This window comes from Monocercomonoides exilis (genome assembly GCF_001643675.1).
Source record: "Monocercomonoides exilis strain PA203 chromosome Unknown scaffold6-2077815, whole genome shotgun sequence".
Classification (NCBI taxonomy): Eukaryota; Preaxostyla; order Oxymonadida; family Polymastigidae; genus Monocercomonoides; species Monocercomonoides exilis.
Window position 1 is genome coordinate 1,561,627 of NW_027150551.1, and position 23,986 is coordinate 1,585,612.

The 23,986-nt window shown below is 39.9% G+C and overlaps 7 protein-coding genes across 7 annotated transcripts; 5 read left to right on the forward strand and 2 right to left on the reverse strand.

Moving 5' to 3' along the window:
- Nucleotides 1–122: 122 nt before the first annotated feature.
- On the forward strand, nt 123–4,806 carry MONOS_8883fu8884 (putative kinesin family member 1B). Its single transcript, XM_067879330.1, has 8 exons — nt 123–264; nt 313–370; nt 437–655; nt 711–968; nt 1,032–1,167; nt 1,290–1,457; nt 1,646–1,804; nt 1,984–4,806. Exons 1-8 carry the CDS (start codon nt 143–145, stop codon nt 4,509–4,511), a joined length of 3,648 nt encoding a protein of 1,215 aa, XP_067733961.1. The 5' UTR covers nt 123–142; the 3' UTR covers nt 4,512–4,806.
- A 196-nt stretch (nt 4,807–5,002) lies between these two features.
- MONOS_8882 (Histone H2A) lies at nt 5,003–5,573 on the forward strand. The gene has a single exon (XM_067879329.1). It carries the CDS (start codon nt 5,038–5,040, stop codon nt 5,485–5,487), a length of 450 nt encoding a protein of 149 aa, XP_067733962.1. The 5' UTR covers nt 5,003–5,037; the 3' UTR covers nt 5,488–5,573.
- Nucleotides 5,574–5,977: 404 nt separating this feature from the next.
- MONOS_8881 (uncharacterized protein) lies at nt 5,978–6,679 on the forward strand (the record flags this gene model as incomplete). Its single annotated transcript, XM_067879328.1, has 2 exons — nt 5,978–6,091; nt 6,170–6,679. The coding sequence occupies 2 exons, from the start codon at nt 5,978–5,980 to the stop codon at nt 6,677–6,679; spliced, it is 624 nt and encodes a 207-aa protein (XP_067733963.1).
- Nucleotides 6,680–7,096: 417 nt separating this feature from the next.
- On the forward strand, nt 7,097–15,286 carry MONOS_8880 (putative Protein tyrosine and serine/threonine kinase; the record flags this gene model as incomplete). Its single annotated transcript, XM_067879327.1, has 3 exons — nt 7,097–7,367; nt 7,605–8,088; nt 8,350–15,286. 3 exons carry the CDS (start codon nt 7,097–7,099, stop codon nt 14,927–14,929), a joined length of 7,335 nt encoding a protein of 2,444 aa, XP_067733964.1. The 3' UTR covers nt 14,930–15,286.
- Nucleotides 15,287–15,683: 397 nt separating this feature from the next.
- On the reverse strand, nt 15,684–16,283 carry MONOS_8879 (Histone H2B). The gene has a single exon (XM_067879326.1). The coding sequence runs from the start codon at nt 16,167–16,169 to the stop codon at nt 15,798–15,800; it is 372 nt and encodes a 123-aa protein (XP_067733965.1). The 5' UTR covers nt 16,170–16,283; the 3' UTR covers nt 15,684–15,797.
- A 206-nt stretch (nt 16,284–16,489) lies between these two features.
- On the forward strand, nt 16,490–17,842 carry MONOS_8878 (putative FKBP-type peptidyl-prolyl cis-trans isomerase). The gene is made up of 2 exons (XM_067879325.1): nt 16,490–16,702; nt 16,755–17,842. Exons 1-2 carry the CDS (start codon nt 16,502–16,504, stop codon nt 17,628–17,630), a joined length of 1,077 nt encoding a protein of 358 aa, XP_067733966.1. The 5' UTR covers nt 16,490–16,501; the 3' UTR covers nt 17,631–17,842.
- A 398-nt stretch (nt 17,843–18,240) lies between these two features.
- On the reverse strand, nt 18,241–23,858 carry MONOS_8877 (putative calcium/calmodulin-dependent protein kinase kinase 1; the record flags this gene model as incomplete). The annotated part of the gene is made up of 10 exons (XM_067879324.1): nt 18,241–21,922; nt 21,991–22,295; nt 22,426–22,536; nt 22,666–22,765; nt 22,855–22,996; nt 23,120–23,214; nt 23,269–23,347; nt 23,400–23,507; nt 23,569–23,670; nt 23,774–23,858. The coding sequence occupies 10 exons, from the start codon at nt 23,856–23,858 to the stop codon at nt 18,241–18,243; spliced, it is 4,809 nt and encodes a 1,602-aa protein (XP_067733967.1).
- Between the last annotated feature and the right edge of the window lie 128 nt (nt 23,859–23,986).

Genomic DNA, 23,986 nt, shown 5'->3' on the forward strand with positions numbered 1-23,986 from the left:
CTTATATCTCATTTTAACGAATTCATTTCTTCAAAGAAATTGTCTTTCATTTGCATTTGGAAAAACTTGATGTTTTATATCGGTTATTTTGCTTTTTTGAAAAAACAGTGATCTAACCCCTTGTATATTACAAAACCGTTATATGTCTGAATCTGTTACTGTTGCTTTAAGAGTTCGTCCTTTAAATTCCAAAGAAAAAAAAGAAAATTGCACAGAAATCCAAACCATTTCTGGAAAGTCGATTACCGTTGTTAACCCTAAAGAGTTTTGCATTTATCATTAATAAAATATTCATTTAATTATTGTATTTAGCAAATCAAAGAAAACTTTTTCCTTCGATTACGTGTATGGAACAAAGACTACACAAGACGTTTGAGAACTCTTTTTTCATCGGATTTTTTTATATGTGAGAAAAATAATTTTTTTAAAATTTCAGCAAGTTTTCAATGATCTTGGAAAACTGTATTTGGAAAACTGCTGGAATGGATTTAACTGCACATTGTTTGCATATGGACAAACAGGAGCAGGAAAATCTTATTCTATGACAGGCTCTAATGATTCACCCGATACACGTGGTATTATTCCTCGTGGATGCGAGGAAATGTTTCGTAGAATTGAAGCAAATGATAACCCTGACGTTTCATACGAAGTTAAGGTATTTGCATTGGGCAATCTGTTTTTGTCTCGGATTTTGAACCTTTTTGCTTTAGGTTTCTTTCCTCGAATTATACAACGAAAAACTTCAAGATTTGCTTGATCCAAAAAGCAATAAAAACATTAAAATTAGAGAATCTCCAACAAAAGGAGTTTATGTGGAAAATGTCGTAGAAGAGCTTGTCGAAAGTTATAAAGAAATTGAGGAAGTTCTGGAAGAAGGAGAAAAATCACGAACTGTTGCTGCAACAAACATGAATGCAACCAGTTCAAGATCTCATTCCGTTTTGACCATTTTCTTCACTCGTAATGAGGTATGAATAAATTAGAGATTATTTATTTTTTTTATACTTTTTAATGACTCTTTTCTTATTCAGGTTATCGAAGGGAAGAAGACCCAAAAAGATTCCAGAATAAATCTTGTAGATCTTGCTGGAAGTGAACGTCAGGCTAAAACAGGAGCAACTGGACAAAGATTGGCTGAAGCAAATGCAATCAATAAAAGTCTTTCAGGTGTGTTTTGATACTCTATTATTCTATTTATTTTCAATGATAACGAATTTTTTTATATTTGATTTTTATAATTTTATCAATGAATGCAATGGGATTATCATAAAATGCATTGCCTTCTCCAGCTCTTGGAAATGTGATTACAGCGCTTGCCAACCAAGCCAAGGGTAAAAACGTGTTTGTGCCTTATAGAGACTCAATCTTGACAAGAATGCTTCAAGATTCGCTTGGAGGTAACAGCAAAACCATTATGATTGCTGCCATGTCGCCTGCATCCACAAACTATGATGAAGGTTTGAGAAAATTATTGATATTTGAAAATTAAAAAAAAAATGTTATTTTCTATTCATTTTTTTATTAATATTTTAATGTTTGATTTTGAAAAATTCTATCAATTTTCTGTGAATTCACTATTCATGAAAATATAACCAACATCCATAATTCTCATATCTTCTTCATTTTATTCCACAAACATAAACAGGTGTCTCAACACTTCAATACGCTGATCGTGCCAAGCAGATCAAGAACACACCAGTTGTCAATGAAAGTGAAAGCGACAAGCTCATCAAGGAATTGAGAGCACAAATCGAAGAACTCCAGCAGCAGCTGAGTGGAAACGGAGATGCTGCACAAGGCGGAGGTTTGATTATCTTAACAATGAGGAGGGATTTTTTTGTATTGCTTTTATAATAATTTTGGTCAATATGCTTTAATGAAATTATATTTAATCTTTATGCTTTTAATTCCTTTTATTGTAATATTTAATAATTTTCCTCTAAAACATTGTTTTTTCTTTCTTTTTCTACTCCATCACTTCAGCTGTTGAATTAACAGCCGAAGAGAAAGAAGAAGCCGCAAAATTAGAAGCCGAACGCGCTGCCCTTGAAAAGAACAAGGAAGAAACCCAACAAATGGAAGAAGCACTCGAAGCCCAGCGTTTGGCGTTTGAGAAAGAGAAAGAAGCACTGAGGAAGAAAGCAGAAGAGGAAGGCAACCAAATGACCGAAGAAAGCTTAATGAAGGCGATGGAAGACAAATTACAGGAGCTGGCGAAGCAGCAGGAAGAAATGAACGAGAAGAAGAAGAGAGAGGCAGAAGCAACTGAACAGCTGCTGGTGAAGGAGAATGAAATGAAAGCGATCCAAGAACAAAAAGAGCAGGCGGCAAGTGATCTTGCCATTGCCATGAGCCAACTGCAGAGCATGACGCAGTCGATGGAGGAGAAGAAGGCAAAAGCACAGGAGATGCACAAGAAGAGACAGAGCTACTTGCAAGACATGGGGCTTTCGACTTCTGAGATCGCCGAGATGATGGGGCTGAGCAAAGGCGCTCCACAACTGAGAAACTTGTCATTCTCGCCTGATATGGCGGGTGGGCTTGTGTTCTATTTGAAGCCAGGTGCGACGATTGTGGGGAGCGATTCACAGAAAGCAGACATTGTGAGCAAAGGATTAGGGATTTTGGACGTGCACGCGAAGCTGATGCTGGATGAGGAGAAAAAAACAGTCACATTGACGCTTCCTGAGGAAACGCTGGCAAAAGGCGGGAAAGTTGTGGTGAATGGAAAAATTGTGAGCGAAAGAATGACAGCAATTGAACCAGGCGATCGTATTATATTCGGGAGGAATTTCATGACCCGTCTGTATTACGATGACAAAGCACCGATTAAGCCACTTGGAGTGGATGCAGAAGAGTCAACAGAGATTATGCAGGCAGAGCTGGCTGTTGCAAACGGAAAAGCAGCATCGGCTGAGGAGTATCTGAAGAAGCAGAAGACGATTGGGTGGCTGATGCATGCCGATGATGTGATTGACGAGGCGAATGAGATTGCACAAACACTCCAGAGGAAGATTACATACGGAATGGACATTGTGGAGGAGAAGAAGACGGTTGTGGTGAAGGTGAATTCATTCGAAGAGTCAGCCACACAGGAATGGACGTTGGACGAATTGGAGAATGAGAAGCTGCCTCAGATGCGTCTTGTTCTGAAGGATTACTTGGAGAACGGCATTGTTCTCGATGCACCGGAAATTGATCCGTTTTTCGATCCTCCGCAGGACGAGAAAGTGGGAGAGTGTGGAATGACGATGGCGCGTGTGTTTGTGGATGGAATAACCGAAAAGACACTTGTGATGCGAAGAGAAGTGGAAGACGAGGAGTTGGATGCGCTTGACAGCTCAGACAATGAAAATCCATTTGACAGCGCTGAAGGAACAGCCTCTTCATCATCGTCTTCTTCTTCTTCAGATAACAGCACAGCTGAAGAAGAGAAGATCAAAGCCAAAGCGAAAGGCATTGAATATGGTCGTGTGGATGTCGTGATGCAGCTGCAGATGAGGAAAGCTCCTGTTCCAAGCACAAAAGACCCGAAGAAGCTTGTTAAGCAGCCGATTATTGCAATCCCCAGGAAGGAGAAGACAGCTCAGATGGAAGAGGAAATAAAAGCGAAGACAGAATTGGCTCTTCCAGCATCATCAGCAGAATCGTCTTCTTCATCTGCCTCTGCAAGTGCCAGTGCTTCAAGCTCTTCTTCTTCTTCTTCTTCTTCTTCAAATGCATCGAAGACAAGCAAAGGCAGCAGCGGAGGAAAGAACAAATATGAGACGAGCGAGACAGAACAGCGCAGAAAGAGAAGGGGCACAGAAGGAGACGACTCTGTTTCGTCGACATCGACACACGATGCAGTTGATTTAGAAGCAGTCATTGGCAACACACTTGTTTTGACAATTGATGTGAAGGGAATGCAATTGTCGCCGTTTGTGCAGACAACAAGTGGAGTGTTTGTGCGCTTCCAATCACCTCTGGAGACAGAAGTGATCACAAAAAGAACAGAAATCGCAGAGGAAGTTGAGGTGCAGCTGAACAAGCTGGAGAAGATGAAGGCGATGCAAGAGGAAGAGAAAGCTGATCAAATTGAGAAGACGAAGGAAAGTGAATGCACAGGTGATTCAAACACACAAAAAGCCGAGCAAACTGAAGAAGCAAGTGAAAAACTGAAGAGAAAGAGGACGGTGAAGAAGTACAAGTACTCCAATTCGGAAGCTTCATACACTTTTGAGATTGCAAATGTGACGAAGAAGGACATTGAGCATCTGTCTTCTCTTTCAATCGTGTTTGAGGTTGTGGGCCATGCCTCGTCGCACAAACAGCCTTCGACAGAAGAAACAGCCAAGCTGGTTGCACTGAGGCAGAAGACAGCGAAGAAGAGAGCGGAGAAAAAGAAGGCTGAAGTTGAGTTGAAGGAAAGAGAGGAAGAGTTGAAGAAGATGAAGGAAGAGATGGACGCACTTGCAAGTAAAGTAACAGAGCTCGAAAAAAGTGAATCGTCAAGTTGTGTCATTCTATAAAATTTGATTTTTAACAAAGCGTGAATTTGTATTTCACAAGAAATAGCTATTTTTAAATGGCAAAAATTCACTTTGAAAATTCATTTCTTTTAACAAATTCTATCTTTCAGATTAAGTTTTTTTCGTCATTTTCTCACGTATTCTTCCTTGATAAACCAATTCTGTCGGTTTTTGAACCGTTGTCGACAAATTTCACATTCATAATATTTAATTTTATTCATATTTTTTATTTTATATTCATATTTTTTATTTTTACAAAAATTTTGAATAATGATTTGAAAAATATTTATTTTAACAATTTTTTTTATAAAATTAGAAATGCAAAAGTTTTGAAATACTCATAAAAATGAAATTTGATATGTTCTTACAAAAAAAGAACCAAACATAAACAATTTGATCATAACCATAATTTATTTATGATATTTGTGCGCAAATAATAAGGAAATCAATGATAATTATTATATATATCTTTTCATTTTTTTTAAAAAATTAATATTTTTAAAAATATTAGAATTATTTTGAAATAATGCCAGCAAAGAAAGTCGATTCACCAGCTACAGATAAGAAGCGCGTTGAAGTTGCAAAGAAAGCACCAGTGCGTGTTAAGAAAGCTGACGGTGACAAGAAATCAAAGTCTCGCTCAGAGCGCGCAGGACTGCAGTTCCCAGTTGGGCGTATCCATCGTCTGTTGCACCAAGGAAGCTATGCTGAAAGAATTGGAGCAGGAGCACCAGTGTACTTAGCTGCTGTTTTGGAATACTTAACAGCCGAAGTGTTGGAGCTTGCAGGAAACGCATCTCGTGACCACAAGAAGCAGAGAATTGTTCCCAGACATATCCAGTTGGCTATTCGCAACGACGAAGAGTTGAACAAACTTCTGTCACACATCACAGTTCCATCTGGAGGTGTGATGCCAAACATCCACAGCGCTCTGATTCCAAAGAAGTCTAAGACTGGAAACGAAGAAGAAGAGTAAATTTTTTCAAAAAATATTAAATTCTTGTTATTTTTTTTTGTGTGTTTATTAACACAGTTTTCAATAAACTTCTATAATAATAAAAATTTCTTATTTTGTTAAAAAAGAAAACGAAATAAATATTTTAAAAAGTAAATTTTGAACTGTTAAAAAATTTTTACAAGCTGAAAAACTGTTGGAATAAGTGAGTCATAAAATGAAAAGATTTGTAATTAATGGAAAGTTGAAAATTAATCTTTATGAAAACTTTTTCAAAGAAATGAATGATCTTTGGTTGTGTTATATAATTAAATTTATTACGTTGTTTCGTTTTGATTTTCAAGGCTTTTGGCAAACTTTTCAGCAAAAATATAACATTGGATAGATTTAAGCATCTTTTTAATTTCTGTTGTTGGGATTTTATTTGCCTTACTCCTCATTTAAACTTTCAACCCTATTTTTTGTTGTTGAACGAGACTTTTGCTTGAACACAAAAGATATGAAATTCATAATGTGTTTTGAACTGCTGGCCTATTTGTGTGCCACAGAGGACTGCAAGAATATTATCAGTCGAGAATCTTCTCGATGGAAGCAATCAAATATTAATGAATATTGCTTAGATGAGGTTTGTGACTCTGTTGCTTGCTTTGAAAATCATAGCTTTTTTCCTCGTTATTATTTATTGTGTGGGTTATGCTAGCAGAGCTCGATGTCTGCATCTTTCTCTTTGCAAAATGCTTCGACACAAATATGTTTCACAACATTTATGGTGGCAGGAAAAGAGTCCCTTGTCAGGGTCAGAGCGAATTCTTTTGCCAGCGCATCTTCTTGTGCGATAGATGTTGTGAGAAAGGCCGACGACTCGCCAATGCTCAGCTTTGATGGAAATGTGCAGCTGTGCAATGTTTCTTTCAATCTTCGTCAACATGCTCAACACTTTCCGCTTTTGGATTCTCCACTTTCGTGCGAGCATTTGGCGCTGTCGAGTGAGCTTTCCATTGTGTCGTGCACTTTTGCGGATTTTGTTCATTTGTCTGTGCCGTTTTTGCCTCCGTCGATTGACCATGTTTCTGTTGAAGGTGCAACTTTCAGGAACGTGTCGTCATCAGCACTGCATTCACGGCAGGCGCTTTGTGCATTTTCACAGGCATGCTCTTTCGAGAGCTGCTTGTTTGGATGTGCGCGTGATGCGTTTGATGGGGGAATTACATAGTCAATCAATTCTGAGCACGTGCCAAGGCTTCATTTTCTCAATAACACGTTTTCACTGTGCCGGCGCACTTCGAATGTCAATGTCAACGGATCAGAGGGAAATCCACAAAAACCGTCGAGACAAACTGGATTGAGTTCCGAGATGAATACATTTGCTTGGTGCGAATGGACAGGTTCGAATGGAAGTCGTGGAGGAGCAATCTTTGCCGATTCAGCATCTGTACAATTGACTGTTTCTTTTTGTTTGTTCAACACTTGTTATGCAGGAAGTTATGGAGGGGCAATATATGCTGTTTCAAATTCATATATCTGGGTGAGAAATAGTTCATTTTTCAAATGCGAGACAACTTAATACGATGGCGGAGGGCTTTATACGCAAAATATCAGCAATTTTTGCCTTGTTTCCAATTGTTTTTTTATGGAATGCAATTCCACATACAGTGGAGGAGGGCTTCATGTGAGGTTGCAAACTCCAATATCTTTTCAGGGAGAGGCAGAAAAAATCGAATGCACTGTGATTAATAACTGTTCATTTGTTACCTGTTCTGTGGCAGAAAGAACTGGTGGTGGGCTTTGCTTTCGTCCTGCTCCAGATGTTCGCACAGTTTCCAAAAGCTGTATTTTTTACAAATGCACAGCTTCTTTTCAAGGGGGTGGATTGTCATTAGAACCACTTTTTGTTAAAGAAGGTTCTCAAAAATTATGTTCATTCTTTCAATTTCAAGATTGTTATTGTTCATCTTCCGATGCTCAAGGGCATGATGTTTTCATAGATGATCAAAAAGACAAAATTTCAGATTCTGCTTTATTTGAATGTTTCACATCAAATCCTTCTGAGCAAAGAGTGTGCTGGCGCACAAGTGATTAAGAGATTATATACAAAAAGGATTGTATTCTTGATGGATTGACTCTTTTTGCATCCTCAGAGGGATTGCTGTCAGAGCATTGTGGCTTTCAAAGATCTTCCGCCTGTAAGACCATTGACTACGCACTGAACACACTTTTTGGTGGAGTGGCTTCATGCAAGTTAGTTTTGCTAGAAAGTTCATTTGACCCACAGTTTGTTGAAGCGACGAACAGAGATATCATTGTTTCAGGAGAAGATAAGGGAAACACAATTTTATCCACCACATCTGCATCAGGATCATCGCTGTTCGTAGCAGCGAATGGCCATTTGGAAGCAAGCACGTTTTCGATTGAGCATTCAAATGAAAGAAGAGATGTTTCGTTGTTTGCCGTTTCCAGAGGAGGTGTTCTTGATCTCAATGACATTATGATTGCATCATCAGCAGATCACACATCATCCACTCATTTCACTACATCACTGTTTGTTTTTGGGACAGGAGGGATTGCGACGCTTTCGGGCATTTCTGTTGAAAGGTTCTTCCTTTTGGGAGTTTCAGCATTTTCGTTTGATTCGTCAGAAGTGTCCGAAAATGAGGAGCAGAAACTGACACTGGATGCCTGCACCTTTTGTGAAGTCAAACGAAGTGGAGGGAAAGGATGAGTGGTGATTGGATGGCAGATGGGCAGGCAAGACATCTTGTCAATCAACAACTGCACATTTGAGGATTGTGAGACAGGAAATGGGAGTGGAGGAGCAATCAACATTGAAGCAAACTCGACGAGCGAGGTGAGAATCGGAAATGAATCAAACACTTTGTTTGAAAGTTGTTTGGCATCAGAAAAGCCAGCTGCACAAGTGAAAGGCGGAGGCATATTTCTTTGTATTGGCTCAGAACCTTCTGGAATATTGCTGAAAGAATTGAGCTTTGTGAGCTGCCGTGCTTGGAAAGGAAGCAAAATTTTTATGGATGTTCCGGACATTCGCACAGCACTGGCGAGTAATTTTCTGCAGTTCGAGATACCACAGGGGGAGCAGACAGAAGAGGAGTTTATGGGATTTGAGGGAGGAAATCGCGATTACCCGATTCCTTTATATTTTTATCTTGTGGATGTGACTTTACTGACATATATTGGCGGAGACAATAACTTTGACTTTGATGTGTGTGGATATCGCAACTATCCGTGCAGCACAATCGCGTTTGCGGCATCAAAGCGATCAGACTTTGCGAAGCAGACTTTTGTCCTGAAATGCGGGTTTCTATGGAAGGAATATCTGGTTTTGAAAGATTCTGAATGGAACATATATTGCGAAGCTGCATCGACAGAAATAGAAATTGGAGTGGAAGAGGCAAAAGAGAGCAGCAGTTTGGTGACGACAATGGCGAAGACGTTGATGAGCAATATTTCGTTTGTTATTCCATCGAGTTTGGGATCGTGCACCGAATCGCTGATGAAATGCACTCAATCAGAACTATCCTTGGAAAACTGCTCGTTCTTTGCGAATGCGAATTCCAACAACAAAATTAAATTTTGTGTGATGCGTGGGGTTGGAGGGAAAATCAGCCTTGAAGGAGTAACATTCAAGGACTTATCTTTTGAAATGAAGCAGCTCTTGGATTTTGATGCAAGAGGTGGAGCCGAGATTGAACTGAAGATGGTCTCTTGCCATTTTGAAAACACAACAACAAATCTGGAGTCTGGATTGGTGCAAATCAGAAACATTGGGAAGTTGTCTGTTGGTAATTCGGCATTCTGCATGAGTGAAGAGCCAGCATGTGCGCTTTTTGAAGTGAGTGGAGTGAGTGTGTTGAATCTGGAGAACAGCACATTTTCAGGGGTGAGCAGAGGCATAGGATGTGGAGGAGTGATTTCTGGGAGAGTTTGTGAAGGAGATTTGATGAACATCAGCGATTGTTCGTTTCTGTCAAACAACATCACAGGAAGTGGGATGAAAGGCGGGAGCTTGTTTGTTGCTGTGGAAAGCAGCGGGTCATTTGTTTTTGACAACAACACGGTTTCAGAGAGCAAAGTCAGTGCAGAAAATGGGTTTGGGGGAGGACTGTTTGTGACACTGGAAGTGGCAAATTGTGTGTATTCATTGAAGAATATTGTGTTTTCAGAGAATGGGGCAAAGAAGGGCAGAAACCTCTATCTTATGTGTCCAACACCACGATTTGTTGTTGAGCTTGGTTTATTTGCAGGGTCAGTGGAAAAGGAAATGAGAGAGACAGACATGTGGGTGTTTGACGATGTGAGCACACACAAAGTGGATGAGTCGATGAGAAAGTATCTGTTTGTGTTTGATGAGCAGACGATGTTTGTTGACACAGAGCTTGGGGCGAGGATGGAGAGGTGTGGGACAGAAGTGTTGCCGTGTCTGACGATGGACGAGGGTTTTGGAAAGATGGCAGCCGTTCATAAGAGAATGCATATTGTGAGATCGGTTGTTGTGGAAAGTGAAATCAAGCGAATTGGCTTGTCGCTGAAGATACAAGGCTGCGAAAAGAAGTCTGCGCTTGTTGTGAAGGAAAACGGTCACTTTGAGCAGACAAATGGAGCAAATGATCTGTACATTGTGTTCAGCAAGATATTGTTTGAGCTGCCTGGGGTGTCAAACAATCCAGAATTGATAACTATTGGCTGTGGAGAGTTGGATATCATTGATTGCATTTTTGATGGCTTTTCAGAGGCTGTGCCTGTGCTTGTGACAAATTTGTTGATTATTCACTCGACAGGAGGGTCAGTGCATGTGGATGGGACAGAAATGAATAGTCTGCAGTTTGAAGGGAATGGAGGATTGTGCTGTGCGCAAGGGGGCTTTCTTTTGATGGAGAAGACAAATGTAAGAGGAGTCAATGCGACAAAGTCGGGAGTCATCAAAGTGGAGCGAATGAGTTCAATAATTTTGTCGACTGTTTCGTTCGAGGAGTGCACTTCCGCTGTTTGCAGCAATGTGGAAGTTATTGACTGTTTGAAAGCGGAAATTAATAATTGCACTATTAAAGGATGCATTGGAGAGAAAGGAGATGGTGGGTTTATGAGTTGTATGATGGAAGGAAGAGACGAGCTGAAGATCTTCAACTCGAGCATGAATGGTTGCAATGCAAAGGGAGATGGCGCAAAGGGAGGGGGAATGTTCCTCGGTTTTTCGGATGATTCAGAGAATTGCTATTTGCTGGAAAAGGTGTCATTTGAATTGAATGTGGCAGCTATTGGAAAGAACATTTTCATGAAAGCTTCGGACTTGAATGTTACAGTGAAGAATGGTGCTTTTGATTTAGAGTATTCTTCGATGAAAGATGATGAGAACGCTTTTGTGGGGAGTGACTTGGCGTTTAAAGAAGTCAGTTTGTTTGTATTTCTGATTGAGTATTCGAGCTGGTCAGTTCACATATCTAGCACTGGTCACGATGTTGCTGGGTGTGGAAGCGAGAAAATGCCATGTGGCTCATTTTGGAAGGGTGCCGAACATGCTGACAATTCTGGACAAGTTGGAGAAATTACCATCGAAGGAACTGTAGAATTGAGGGATAGCTACGATCTATCAGGATTTATTGTTAAAAGCCAGCAGGATGAAGATTCTGGGATAAAGCATGAGATTTTATTGTTCAAGAACAAAATTGCAGAAGACAGCAAAGCGTATTTTGAGAATGAAAAAAAGCTGACGTTTCAGATGATGAACTTCACGATAGATGGCAGTGCGAATGGAAGGATGCTGCTTATCGAAAGTAACAGCGGAGTGATTTGCATGACGCTTTGTTCGCTACTTTCGATTGCAGCTTTGTCGTCATCATTGTGCAAAGATTTCACATTTCTTCACATGAAATCTGGGAGTCTGAATGTATCAGGGCTGTATATTGAGGTGAGTCGGATGAAAAGCAATGTAATGGATGTGGCGAGCAGCTGCCAGTGCGACATGGTTAATGTGAGCGTATTCAACAGCGTGATGGAGGATGGGTCAGTAATTGCGATGGAAGAAGCCCTGCAGAGCGAAGGAAATCAAGAAAGTTATCTGATATTGAGGGACTCTGCAATTCAACGAGTGAAGCGAGTGGATGGCGGGGCGAGTGTGCTGACTGTACCGACAAAGCTGACGACTGATGTGGAGATTAACAATAGCGTGCTTGAAGTGTGTGCAGCAGGTGCTACAGCGAAAGGGGGAGCAGTGTTTGCTGACCTGAGCAAGGAAAGCATGATCCGGACGGTGAATTCGAAGGTTATTCAGTGTGGATGCTCTGTGACTATGGGTCGAGGAGGGGGATTGTATCTGGCGCTGAAGTATTCAGGGGAGCTGGGGATGCTGTTTGAGAGGGACGAGTTTGACTCGAACAGCGGAAAGGAAGGGAGAGACATTTTCGTTGAGTGCTGGAACATCTCGAGACAGATCAACGAGACGCTGTTCAAGCTGGACTTGAGGGAGAGCGAATTTGCGCGATACAACGCGATATTTGGGGTTGACTCAGAAAGTTCAGAAGCAGTGGATCTGATGGATTTCATTATGATTTACCAATCAGAAACGATTGTTGTTTCATCGATTGAAGGGAAAGGAGGGAAGGATATCAAGAAATGCGGGACAGCAAAAGATCCGTGCTATTCGATTGAATATGGAGTGACACATCTTGTAACGAGCGATGATCTGCGCATTCGGGTGGATGGAGCTGGGGAGATAGGAAGTGAGCTAGATCTGAAAGATGTGTGTGTTGTTTCGAAATCAAAGGAGCCAGCGAAAGTGTGGTTTTCTGGTTTGTCTGGGAGCAGTCGAAGTTGTGTGATAGAAGCACAGCAATTTGTCGAGCTGGGGTTACTGAACTTTGAATTTGCTTCTTCTTTCTCATCATCTCATCAGCATCTGATGAAGCTGTGCTCAGGAAGTGTGTCTATTCAGACATGCTCGTTCATCCCCAAAGAAGGGATTGAATGCTCGACAGTGCCTTCTCTGCTTCTGTGCGAAACAGGATTGCTGGAAATCGATCGATTGCTTGTGAGCAACCTGAAGCTGGATTCAATTATTGAATGCTCTGGAGGATCTGTTGTTGGAGAGCGGATCGAAGCATGCAACATCACTCTTATCAGTGGCATTACTATCTGTGAAGCTAATTCTGCAAACTTTCAAGAGAATGGACAAGGGAATGATGATGGGGATGTCAGAAATATTTCAGTTTCTCTTTCGCAATTCTGCAACATCACGCAGACTTCTGAAAAGCCATCTGTATTTTCTGTGAAATGCAAAGGAATTGCTGTGCGAATGTTGAATTGCTCTTATTCGAGCTGCAGCTCGTTGAAAAGAGCTGGCAGCATAATTTCTGTTTCGTCAAGCAAGGATTGCTGCCTGGAATCGTGTGTTCTAAGTGGCTTCACAGCCGATGAAGAGTTGGATTTATCAAATACGAAACACGAGGAAATATGCAAATGGAATGAATCTGTAGTTGATTTTAATAACACGTCAGCACATGTCAGATACACGACGATTGGGAATGCTTCAAGTGGAGGGAGCACCACAATCAAGAAAGGAGAGTTTACTGGCAACGGTGCGTCTATTGCGGAATATCGGTCAGCACGAAGGAACATTGCATGCAGTGGGAATGGCACACTGAATGTTGTCAGTCTGAAAGGAGGAGATGGAGTGAAAGACAACACCTCACTGTGGATTCTGGATGGAGGATGCGCTTTGTCTGGAATAGCTGGAGAGCGGGAATCTCCATTCTTCTTGCCAACACTCAATTCAGTGGTAGTTGAAGAAGAAGCAGGAGGGGGAAAAGAGAAAACAATGTTGACATTCAAAGGAACCCTTCTTTTGCCTTGCAACCTTTTGTTCAGGATTGTTGTTGCAAGGAATGATCCAGAATTAGTTGAGACGTATCAATTTCTAGAAGATGGATACGTCAACGAAAGCACGGCTACCGGATTGACATTTTCGTCTTCTATTTTGAAGGCTCCGGAGGAATCTTCAGTGGAGTGCTTTGTTCTGTTTGGAAATCCGAAGAAGCTTTCTGCAACAAATCGCATTGTTCTGAAGAATAGAAGTGTGCTTGAATTAAAAGGAGATGGAAATCTTGTTGAAGATGGAAAAGAAGGACAATCATCATGGGCTTTGATTGCGATTATAATGGCTATTGTTCTGTTGATTGTTCTAATTATTGCTATTGCTTTTATTGTTCGATGGAGGAAGCAAAAGAGAAGGACAGAAGAGCTGGAGGTGATTGTGAATGATAACATCAGAAAAGATCCGAAGGCTTTTGAGATGGTGACGATGGAGATGTCGCCTGAGGCGCAGTGGAGGAGAGCAGAGGAGGAGGCAGAGAAGAAGAATGAAGAGAGGATCAAGAAGAGGGTGTATGAGAAAAGCTTGGGACACTCGGAGTCATCAGAGCATCTTCTGTCTGAGAGTGGCTCCACTGAATACATTCTTGGCCAAGACTCAGACAAGATTCCCAAATGGATGCTGGAGAAGGTTGATGAGAAGGAGGAAGAGGAAGAGGTGAGAAAGAGATCTCCTTCACCTTCTATCTCATCCACTTCTACAACAGATACTTCAGATACAGAATCCACTTTTGTTCGAGGAGAGGATCTGTGCCCCACAACCTCTTCAATGTCGAACTTGGTGGATGCAATGGCATGCTCGTCTCCTCATGAGAAGCTGATTGTGGACCTGCGAGATTCGCTGTTTATGCTGCTTCATGGGCGGAATGAGAAGAAGGAGATGGTTATTGGAACCCTCCAACAGAGGGAGCAGACAGCTGCTCAGATCCTGTTCTGGGTGGCAAATGGATCGCTCCATTCTTTCGACGAAATGGAAGTTCCGCTTCAGTCACTGGACAATGTGAGTCCGCACATTGTTCTGTTCTCGGAGCATATGGTGATCACCATAGCCATGCACTCTGACTGCTCAACAGACTCAGACTCATCATCCATTTCATCTTCTTCCACCATCATCACCTCTTCCTCGGACATTTCTGTGAAGAGTGAGAGGTTCACCAAATCACCACCTCCATCTTCCGCTTTTGAAGATGAAGACGATTTCAAGAAAGAGTGTCTGAGGTGGATGGCTCCGGAGCTGTTGAATGGAGCAAAGAAGCATGCAACGAAGAAGACAGTGGCTTTCTCGATCGGGATGATGCTGTGGGAGTGCTTGACATTGATAATCCCCTTTGGAGAGTATGAAGCTGCGATAGCTGGAGAGAAGATTGTGAATGGGGAGAGGCCGCGGATGGGTGTGGGATGCAGTGCGGAGATGGAAGAAGTGATGGAAAAGTGTTTATCTCAACAGAAAAATGATAGACCGACTCTGATTTTGTTGAAACGGGAATTCATCCAACGATTTCCGAAGGGAGCAACAATTGTAACTGTTACTGATGCAATTTACGAGGAGCATGCAAGCGAGGAGGAAAAAGACGGAGGCAGATAGAGCTGTGAATTGGTTTCTTGGTAGGAGGGCAATCAAGATTTGCAAAGGATTTAGCGATGGAATGGCGCTGCTGGACATGTGCGTTGGGGGTGCAGGAGGTTTAAACAAACGAATGAACGTTGCTGTTATATTTGAGTTTTTGCTTTGAATTTTCTTTTCTGTTACGCAGTTAATCAATCACCTTTTTTTCGAAGCTTTTATTGAAGAATTGCTTCTCATTCATTATCCATCATCATTATCCATCATCATTTCATTCTGCAATTTTCCCGTTCCATTGTGGAAGGTGTGTATGTATTGATTTCATGAATGCTTATCCTGTCATTCTCATTGAAATGGAAATATTTGCTTTGAGATTTTTCTTTCTTGTTTTTTAATCACAAAAAGAAACTGCATTGTATATGATTTAAAGCTTAGTATTAATTATTGCTTTCTCTGCAAAAACCAGAATTTTTTAATTTTCACAAATTAACAATTTAAAAAAACACAATTTTAAGCTGATTTTGATGGATTCTCTGTATTTTGCTGTATTTCTTTAACTTAATCATTGCTTTGGATTGATCTGCTTTAAGTGAAAATTACAATTTGACTTTAAGTAATTGCTTTGTATTTTTGGTTAAAAAAAAAATAATTCATTATTTTCCAACTTCATTAATTATTCCTCTCCCAGTTTTCTTAACTTCTTAATCAAAACAATTTTAAGAAAACGTTAAACATTGAAATTTTTTCTGTTTAAAAAAATAATTAGAAAAATAAAAATATTCTTTTTTAGTAATAAGATTATTTATTGTTTTTAAGAATGTGTTAAAAAACACTTTCTTTAAAAAGAAAAATCATTAAAAACATCTAAAATGCGAGAACCGTCAGACACTTATGCGTTTGACATGTATTTTGTCACAGATTTCGTTCCCTCAGAAACTGCATGCTTAGCAAGTTCACCAGGAAGAAGAAGACGAACAGCTGTTTGGATCTCCCGAGATGTGAGAGTGTGACGGTTGTTGTAACGAGCAAGACGAGATGCTTCTGTTGCAATTCTTTCGAAGATATCGTTGATGAATGAGTTCATGATTGCCATGGCACGATTTGAAATTCCAGTTTCTGGATGAACAGACTTCAACACACGGTAAATATAGCTGGAATAGGTCTCATGACGCTTCTTCTTTCTCTCTTTCTTATCTCCAGCAACTTTTGTGGCTTTGTCAACTTTTGGAACTGGTTTTGTTTCAGTGTTAACTTGAGACATTAATAATTAATAATTATTAAGAAATTTAATTTGAAAAGTCAAAAACATCATAACATATTTATAATAAGTAAATATAATAATTCTCCAATTAGTGCACAAAAATATTTTATATATAAAGGGTCAACTTTTTTTATAAGCTTTCATGTTTTCTGAACTTTTCAAAAAGCAATACAAATGAGCACTTTTTTATTCCGCGTTAAAACAAAATATCTTGATTTTTGAAAATATTTTATTTATTATGGAAATGCTAATTTTTTCGCGCGAATGATTCAAAAATTATTATTTATGTCTGGAAATTTGTGTGAATTTTCGCACATTTTAGGAACATTCAAATGGCCGTGATTGTTCTTGGAAATAATCTTTTAGCAAGCAATCTATCTGTGTCAGCAATCATAATATCACTTTTTTCAGCTGTTGGCTATGCAATGAGCTTTTTTGTGAAACTGGAGAAGCTGATGCTCATGCATCCAATTTCAATGCTTGTTGCTTCTACAGCAGTATTTTTCCTTTCCATGCAGTTTAATGCAAGACAGGTTTTCAACAATTTTAATGAAAATCTGATTTTCCAACTCTTTTTGTATCAAGATATCTTTATATTTGTACACCTTTATTTCAGCATTACGTTTGATGGCACATTTGACAGCTAGATTGGTTTACGATAAAACCGATAGAAGACTTGATAATGTTCGCGGATGCAAATGGCGCCGTCTTGCTTTCTTCACAGGAATGTCAATGCTTGCATTTGCCTTTACTGCCCCAAGTTCTGTTGTTTGTTCGATTCGCCCTGCAGTTCAGCCTCGTTTTAATGCAACTGATGTATTTGGAGCAATTGTCTGGTGGATGGGACTCATTGTCGAAACAACATCTGATTTATTGCTACTCAGATTTAGACATAGCGCAAATAATAGAGGACAGATTTACAATCACTGGCTTTGGAGATTTATGCGCCATCCAAATTACATTGGAAATCTTCATCAAGTTTGGGGAAATTTCATTCTTAGTGCTTCTGCTCTTAAAGGCTCAGAATGGAGTCTCATCGTTGCACCAATTTTCTTCACTGCGATGATGCTATTTGGTTCAGGCATTCCTGCTGCTGAATGGGCTACAAGAAAAAGATTTGGAAACAATGTTGATTTCAGAAATTATGTTGCAAATGCAGGAATGTATCTTCCATTTATTGCAATGGCAAAGGCGCTGTGGCGTAAAATGAGAGGAACTTCTTCTTATAGGGCTGTTGGATATACTCAGGATTCAACCGTTCAACAGAACAATAACGGTGCATTTGCACCAAGAAAACCTCATGAGCTGAACACTTATCCAAGACAAGGAACTCAAATGTCGCCATCTTCAACAGGTCACATGTCCGCTTATGGAATTGCAACAGATTCAAAGATGTCCCAGATGATGGAAGGAGATAGACATCTCCCTCAGTTAGGATCTGGCATCTCTAACAGGCAATAAAACAGCAATTGAATTTATTTTGCGTTTAAACTTTTGTACAATTATTTTCTAATTGACATTGTTATGCTTTTTAATAATTTATCATGTTCCCTGCAATATGTATTGTTTTATAATTTTATTTGTATTTTATGTTGCACATATTTGTACCATATTTATCTCATTTTGCTCATTTTTTGACCAAAAGAAAACATCTGCAAACATTTATAGAGTAACTATTTATTATAAATCAAAGAAAATTCACATCTTTTTTCTTTCCTTTGTGAAAAGCAAATCCAAACCTCTCTTCAAAGATCAAGTAAATAAAGAGATTTTCAATCGAAGAATCCCAACAAAAATAAAATTTTAAACACAGTTATCGCCTGATAGACATTAAAAAATGTGACAAAAAAAAGAAGGTGAACAAAAAAAAAAAAAAAAAAAAAATATAAATGCAACATATGTAAAAAGGCGAATTGAAAACAAAACCATGCAATTAAATACTGAAAGAATTATTTTGCTGAATAACAGCATTAGACATTTCAAGAAAAACAAAACATTTGCTCTGAAATACAAAGAAATTTTAAATTTAAATGAAGAAATTTGACAATCAATGGGAAAAAAAAAGTGAACATCAAAGTATAACACAACAAGAATGTGGAACAGATTTTTCTACTCGACTATTGTCGCAAGCGGGCATTTTAGCCCTTTGACTCAGAGGATTAGATTCATTCTCTGAAATGTTCAGGACAGCGTCTGTTGCCAGCTGAAGCTGAAGAGGCTGAATAGCCAAAGATGATACCGAAGACGAAGAGAGGAATATCGCAGGCTGTTGCTGCTGTTGTTGCTGCAATTCTGAAGCAGTCTCTGGCTGATGATCAATAGAAAACTCTGATGAGCTTCGCATTGCGGGAGATGCTGAGTCAGCCAGTGGAGGGCAGGAAGAGGTTGTGTCTTTAAGAATAGACAGCTCAGAAAGTGTGGATGATAAACACAATGTGTTTGATTCGGACGTCATGCGATTCCCTGCTTCACTTGGGAAAGTCAGAGTGCTAAATGCAGATGCTGTAAATGGCAAAATCGATGTCTTTATTGAAGATGAGGATGTTGATGACGATGACGATGAGGAAGAAGATGGAGGCTGCGGAAGTGATTGCAATAGAGTCATGTTTCCAGATGATTCCAACTGTTGTGTAACAACAGCAGCTTGATAATGCGATTCTCCGTATGAAGAGGTTATCGATGGTGTAGTTGTAGCTGTCTGTATTTTGCTTTGTGTGCCAGTTAATAAAAGTTGAGTATTCTCATCTTCTTTGATAGAGAGAGCAGCTGTTGAAGGAACAGCATGGGAAGCTGGCAATGAAATAGAAGTTGAGGCAAAAGGAGGATAATCACTAGATGCATGAGATATGAGTGTGAAATTAGTAGGCGAAGGCGAAGGCAAGCCTTCAAATAACTGAGCATCATGAAATGTTGAGTGATTATTATAAGCAGAACTGTTTGGTTGAATTGACTCAGAAGGTAAAGTTTGTGTCTTCTGACTTTGATATCTTGGAGAAGATGTTTCTTTTGGAGAGTCTGATAAACAAATTGATGCACTGGAGTTGTTTTGTGAAGACAATTCCGATGCAGCAGAGGCGGAAGGAAAACAAGCTTGTAATGAGGAAGAGGAAGTGCAAGAAGAGGAATTAGAAGATGATGAAGAAGAGCAAAGAGAAGCTGTTGAAGAAGTGGATGAAGATGGAAAATTGCTTGAAGAAGCAGAAGAGCAATCTTTCAAAATAGCTTCAGATTTCTTATTGGAAGAGAAAGGAAGGCAGCTGTTCATTCGAACTGGAGAGAACAGAACACTACTTGAATCATCCTTCAACCGATCAACAGCAGAACTGCTTTCAAATACACGTATGTTTCTCAGTTCCTTCATTTCTGTTTCTTTCTGTTCTTTTCCATTCTTTTCACAGAAAGCTAATGAAGTTGCATTGTCGCTGGAATCAGACGACGTGGGGCTCATAAGAGCATCAAAAGCAGTATCTGAATGAGATTTGTCTTTCAATCCATTTCCTGTGTCATTGTTAATTGATACCAGAACAATAGGATGAGCAACATTGCTTCCAGAAGCAGCTGAGTTGCCTGCTAAATGAGAAGAAGGCAGAAGCCCAGTGCTGTTTTGATTGGATGAGCAAGTTGACTGGGATATCTCCAGTGCTTCCGGGTGTACAGAAAACGGTGAGCTGACTGGAGAGAACAGCAGGTTTGAATTTTGGGAGTCGATAGAATGTGAATGGAGGGTGTGACCCAAATGGATAGCAGACGGAGGAAGCATGCTTGTGAATGCCAGGTAATTCATTGAGCCAAGCTCTGAGGTCGAAGCAGATGAGCAAGCATAAGAGGAAGTGGGAGACATGTCTGTGATGTCTTCTGAACTCACTTTCTTCACAAAGATCGATGCATATGGAGATGGAGGCGTTGCCACCTCCTGCTTTGAATCAGATTTTGACTGTGAATGAGTATCTTGGACTAAATCTTGTGCTGATTCCTTCAAAATGATATTGGAATTTGCACCAGATTTTGACATCGCTTTTATTTTATCTTTATAAGAGCTTCTTTTCACTCTTGTTACATATTTATCTTCATACTCATCAATTTGGATGTCATTCTGCATGTTGTCTGATTGCATATTATTGTCAATTTGAGATATGTCAATTGCTTCGGAAAATGACATGCTGTTTCTTGCATTTTCGATGGGCTGAGTCTGTTCTTTTGATGTATTTATTTCATTGTTTTCTGAATAGGTTTGCTCATCTGTTATGAAATTATTATCTTTGCATTCTTTTTCCTTGTTTCTTTCGTTTTTGCATTTCACAGCTTTTACCTTTACCCCATTTTTTTGACGGTGACCATCAGTTCTTTTCTCTCTTTCGTTGTTGTTTTTATTATCAATTTCTGTGTCAATTTCAGTTGCTGCCTCTTTTGCAATGGGCTGCAGGTTCAAAGCACCATGAGCAATTGGTTCTGTTTTTGTATCTTGTGTCTGATGCAAGTGTTTTGGGCTGTTTTTATTCAGCTGCTCTACAGCTGACTGTGATGAAGATGAATATATTTTTGTCATCTTCTCAATCTTGTCGCTGTCATCTGATTCAGATGAGCTTGGCGACACTTGGTTGTTGAATGTGCAGCTGTTAAGTGTCTCCCGTATTTTCCGTCTGTCTTTTCTATGCCGTTTGCGCGAAGAATGGTTGTTCTGATTGTTGAGTGAGTTGCTGGAGAAATCCATGAAAATCTCATTCTCCGCTTTTGGGAGCATGCACGAAAACTGCGACGGGCTCTGGAAATCGATCTGAGATGATTGGCTGGCTGGAACAGTCGACTGCACATCGTTCTCAGACAGAACGCGGCTGTCTTCATCGTAGTTTGCGCTGACTGAATCTTCAGAGCACACATTCAGTTTGGCTCTGCTCTTGCTTTTCTGTGGTGCTTCAAAGCCGCTGCACATTGCGTTTATGCTGCTTGGATATGCCTTTTTGGGCAGAAGAGACGGGCCACGCTCAGCCCTGCTGTGCAGAGCAGACAGAGACAGCGACGGTACAACAGAAGGTGCCAGAGAAAGTGTCCACTGTGAGTCTGTTCCGAGTGGCAAACGAGGCAGCGGAAGTGAAGGACAAGATACAAGCTTTTCAAAGTGTGCGCTGCTTTTGCTTTTGCTATTGCTACTATTACCTTTATGATAATGACTGTGATTATGATTATTTGCACCATTAGCATGAGCATTGCTGCTTTGATGCAAAGAAGCATCCGATGAAAGTGCAGTCAAGCTTGACTGTACAGAATAATTTGGAGGGGGAGGAAGCTGTTTTTCTGGAAGCGGACGAAGAAGTGGAAGCAAAGAGACACTGATAAATGAAGGCGGTGGTGGAGGTGGTGGAGGAAGCTTGACGTGATTCTGAATGGTTAAATGTGCAGATTTGATCTTAGAAAACACAGGAGGAAACAAGGAGTGCATGTTTGGTGAGCCGCCTTCATGACGTATGCCTGACTTGGAAGGGAGAGGCAGATGATTCATGTGAACGCTTGAAATGTCACGTGGTGAAACAGGGCGAAACGGAGGAAGTGGCGGAAGCGGGGGAAGATGCATTCGTGAACGAGCTGCGGAAGGAGAGGTGACTGAATGATGGCTGTCAGAAAAAGGCACGCTGCTCGGCTGTGAGATTGATAGAGCATTCGTGTGAGGGCGTGAAGTGGAAGACGAAGAGGCTGTCAAGTTGGATGATGGTGCAATTTTGATGGATGACAATGAGGTGTCTTCGAAAGTGGATGTGCTTGTATGTGATGATGCGGAAAAGAATGTGGGTGAGGGCAAGAGGAAGAGGCTGAACAGGAAGCAGACGATGAAGAGGAAGATGAAGAAGACGAAGACGCAGATGATGAAGATGAAGCCGATGAAGATATGACAGGAATGGCAGAACTGGATGAGGATGAAAGAAAGACACTGGGTTGATTAAATGACCTGCAGGTAATATGTGCACTACCATTGTTCGTATCCAGTGTGCAAGCATTGCTTCGAGTGGAGGCAAACGAAGCTGTTGACTCAAAATCAGAAAGGGACTCTTGCTGGGATAATAACGAACTGCGGGAAGACGCACGGGAACGGGCCGTTTTTGCGAGGCGGTGCATTTTGAGTTTGAGGTTCACCTGAAATGTAACAATTCGTTTAAGTTATTGGTTTAATGGCAGGAAAGTACATATGTTTGACAAAAATCAAAAAAACACCCAAAAATTTAACACATTTTATATACGCAATATGAAATAATAAATGTCAAACCAAAAGTGTGAATGGAGTCAGTGCACTTTCAAGATCGTCTTTACAAAGTGTAATTGTGCCTGTTTGCGGTGGAAACGGATCGTTGCCATTTTTAGTCAGCCAAGGATCAACCTGATCAAAAAGTAATTTAGGAGATTTGCATTTAAAATGTACATGTTTATTCACAGATTGCGTTTTTTCAGTCATCACGATAATTACAAATACTAATGTTACCTAATTCAATAAATTAAAATGAAACACCTTAATCTCGGCCATTGTGATACGAGTTGCTGGATTTTTGTCGAGAATCCTAAACAGAAAGTGTTCAAGATCTGGAGGCAACGGATGAGGCAGTGTAAGTCTAATGCAATGATAAGATTACATTATAAAATATTTTTTATTCAACAAAATGACCATTATCGAAAGCTCTCACAAAAAAATGGAGCAAACGGTTGTTGAACAATAAGACGGAAAGTTGAGTGGACAGAGTGCCCTTTAAATGGTATGTCGCTAAATAGAAACATATACAAAATGATTCCCAACGCCCAAATATCAATCGGCTTTCCGGCATATGGAGGATGATGCGATCGGTCTTAATGAAACGTCAAGCAATGATGGTGTTAGAACAAAAACAGCATTAATGATTTGCGATGTGAAAAAAAGCAATGATTGTTCAAATGATTATTAACGGGAAGAGCTACATCAAATAACACACATGTAATCATCTCCGGAGCTAAAAACGGAGGTGTTCCTCGAACAACAGTTGAACGATCATCGCCAGCTTGGTGAAGCATTGATACACCGAAATCACTTCAAAAATGTCATTAAATGAATTTTAAAGATGAAAGAGCAAATTCGACATACCATATTTTCAATGTCCCATCTTCCGCAAGCAAAATGTTATCAGGTTTGAGATCATGATGGATAACTCCATTGTTATGACCTATTAAAATAAAGGCATTAATAACGCTGATTCACTTATGATATGAGCACACAATATTCCAATCCTAAAACAATCTGACGGACATATTGCCTTGCTTTTTCTTCAGATAAAGGTGCTGTCTTTCTTCTGTAGCACGGCCCACCCGGAAGATATTCCATAACTTAGCAATCAATGACATATGGATCATAAATGGTAATACCATAAATAGTAATTACGCATACTTAAATAAATACTTCCCGTTTCAACATCATCAATCACTTCAATCAACTTTATAACATTATTATGATCGAGTTTTTTCATAATAGCTATTTCTCGTTTAATGTCTGCGAATTGTAATAAATGAAAATATTATTTTCATTTGCGTGGAAAAGAAATAACGAAGAAAAAATGACAAAAATCATTAACTTGAAAGTTTATAAATTTTACCTTCCAGGATTGTTTTTGATTCATCTCCTGGTTTTTCTCGGAGAAGCTTCGAACGATCCATAACTTTTATAGCAACAGGACGCATGCTATTATGTGTATCACGACATAAACACACAGATCCATATGATCCCTCTCCGATTTGTTTTTCCACTTCATATTGGTTTATATAGCTCTTTCCTGTGAGTGAGTTCAAGCGAAAAGTTGCTCGTTTCG

Excerpts from the sequence above, each read along its gene's own strand:
- MONOS_8883fu8884 (XM_067879330.1), top strand. The coding sequence starts at position 143 with ATGTCTGAATCTGTTACTGTTGCTTTAAGAGTTCGTCCTTTAAATTCC. Across the intron at positions 265-312 it reads ACCGTTGTTAACCCTAAAGA|CAAATCAAAGAAAACTTTTT; the intron begins GTTTTGCATTTA and ends TATTGTATTTAG. Across the intron at positions 1,168-1,289 it reads AATCAATAAAAGTCTTTCAG|CTCTTGGAAATGTGATTACA; the intron begins GTGTGTTTTGAT and ends TGCCTTCTCCAG.
- MONOS_8882 (XM_067879329.1), top strand. The coding sequence starts at position 5,038 with ATGCCAGCAAAGAAAGTCGATTCACCAGCTACAGATAAGAAGCGCGTT.
- MONOS_8879 (XM_067879326.1), bottom strand. The coding sequence starts at position 16,169 with ATGTCTCAAGTTAACACTGAAACAAAACCAGTTCCAAAAGTTGACAAA.
- MONOS_8878 (XM_067879325.1), top strand. The coding sequence starts at position 16,502 with ATGGCCGTGATTGTTCTTGGAAATAATCTTTTAGCAAGCAATCTATCT. Across the intron at positions 16,703-16,754 it reads TGCAGTTTAATGCAAGACAG|ATATCTTTATATTTGTACAC; the intron begins GTTTTCAACAAT and ends TTTTGTATCAAG.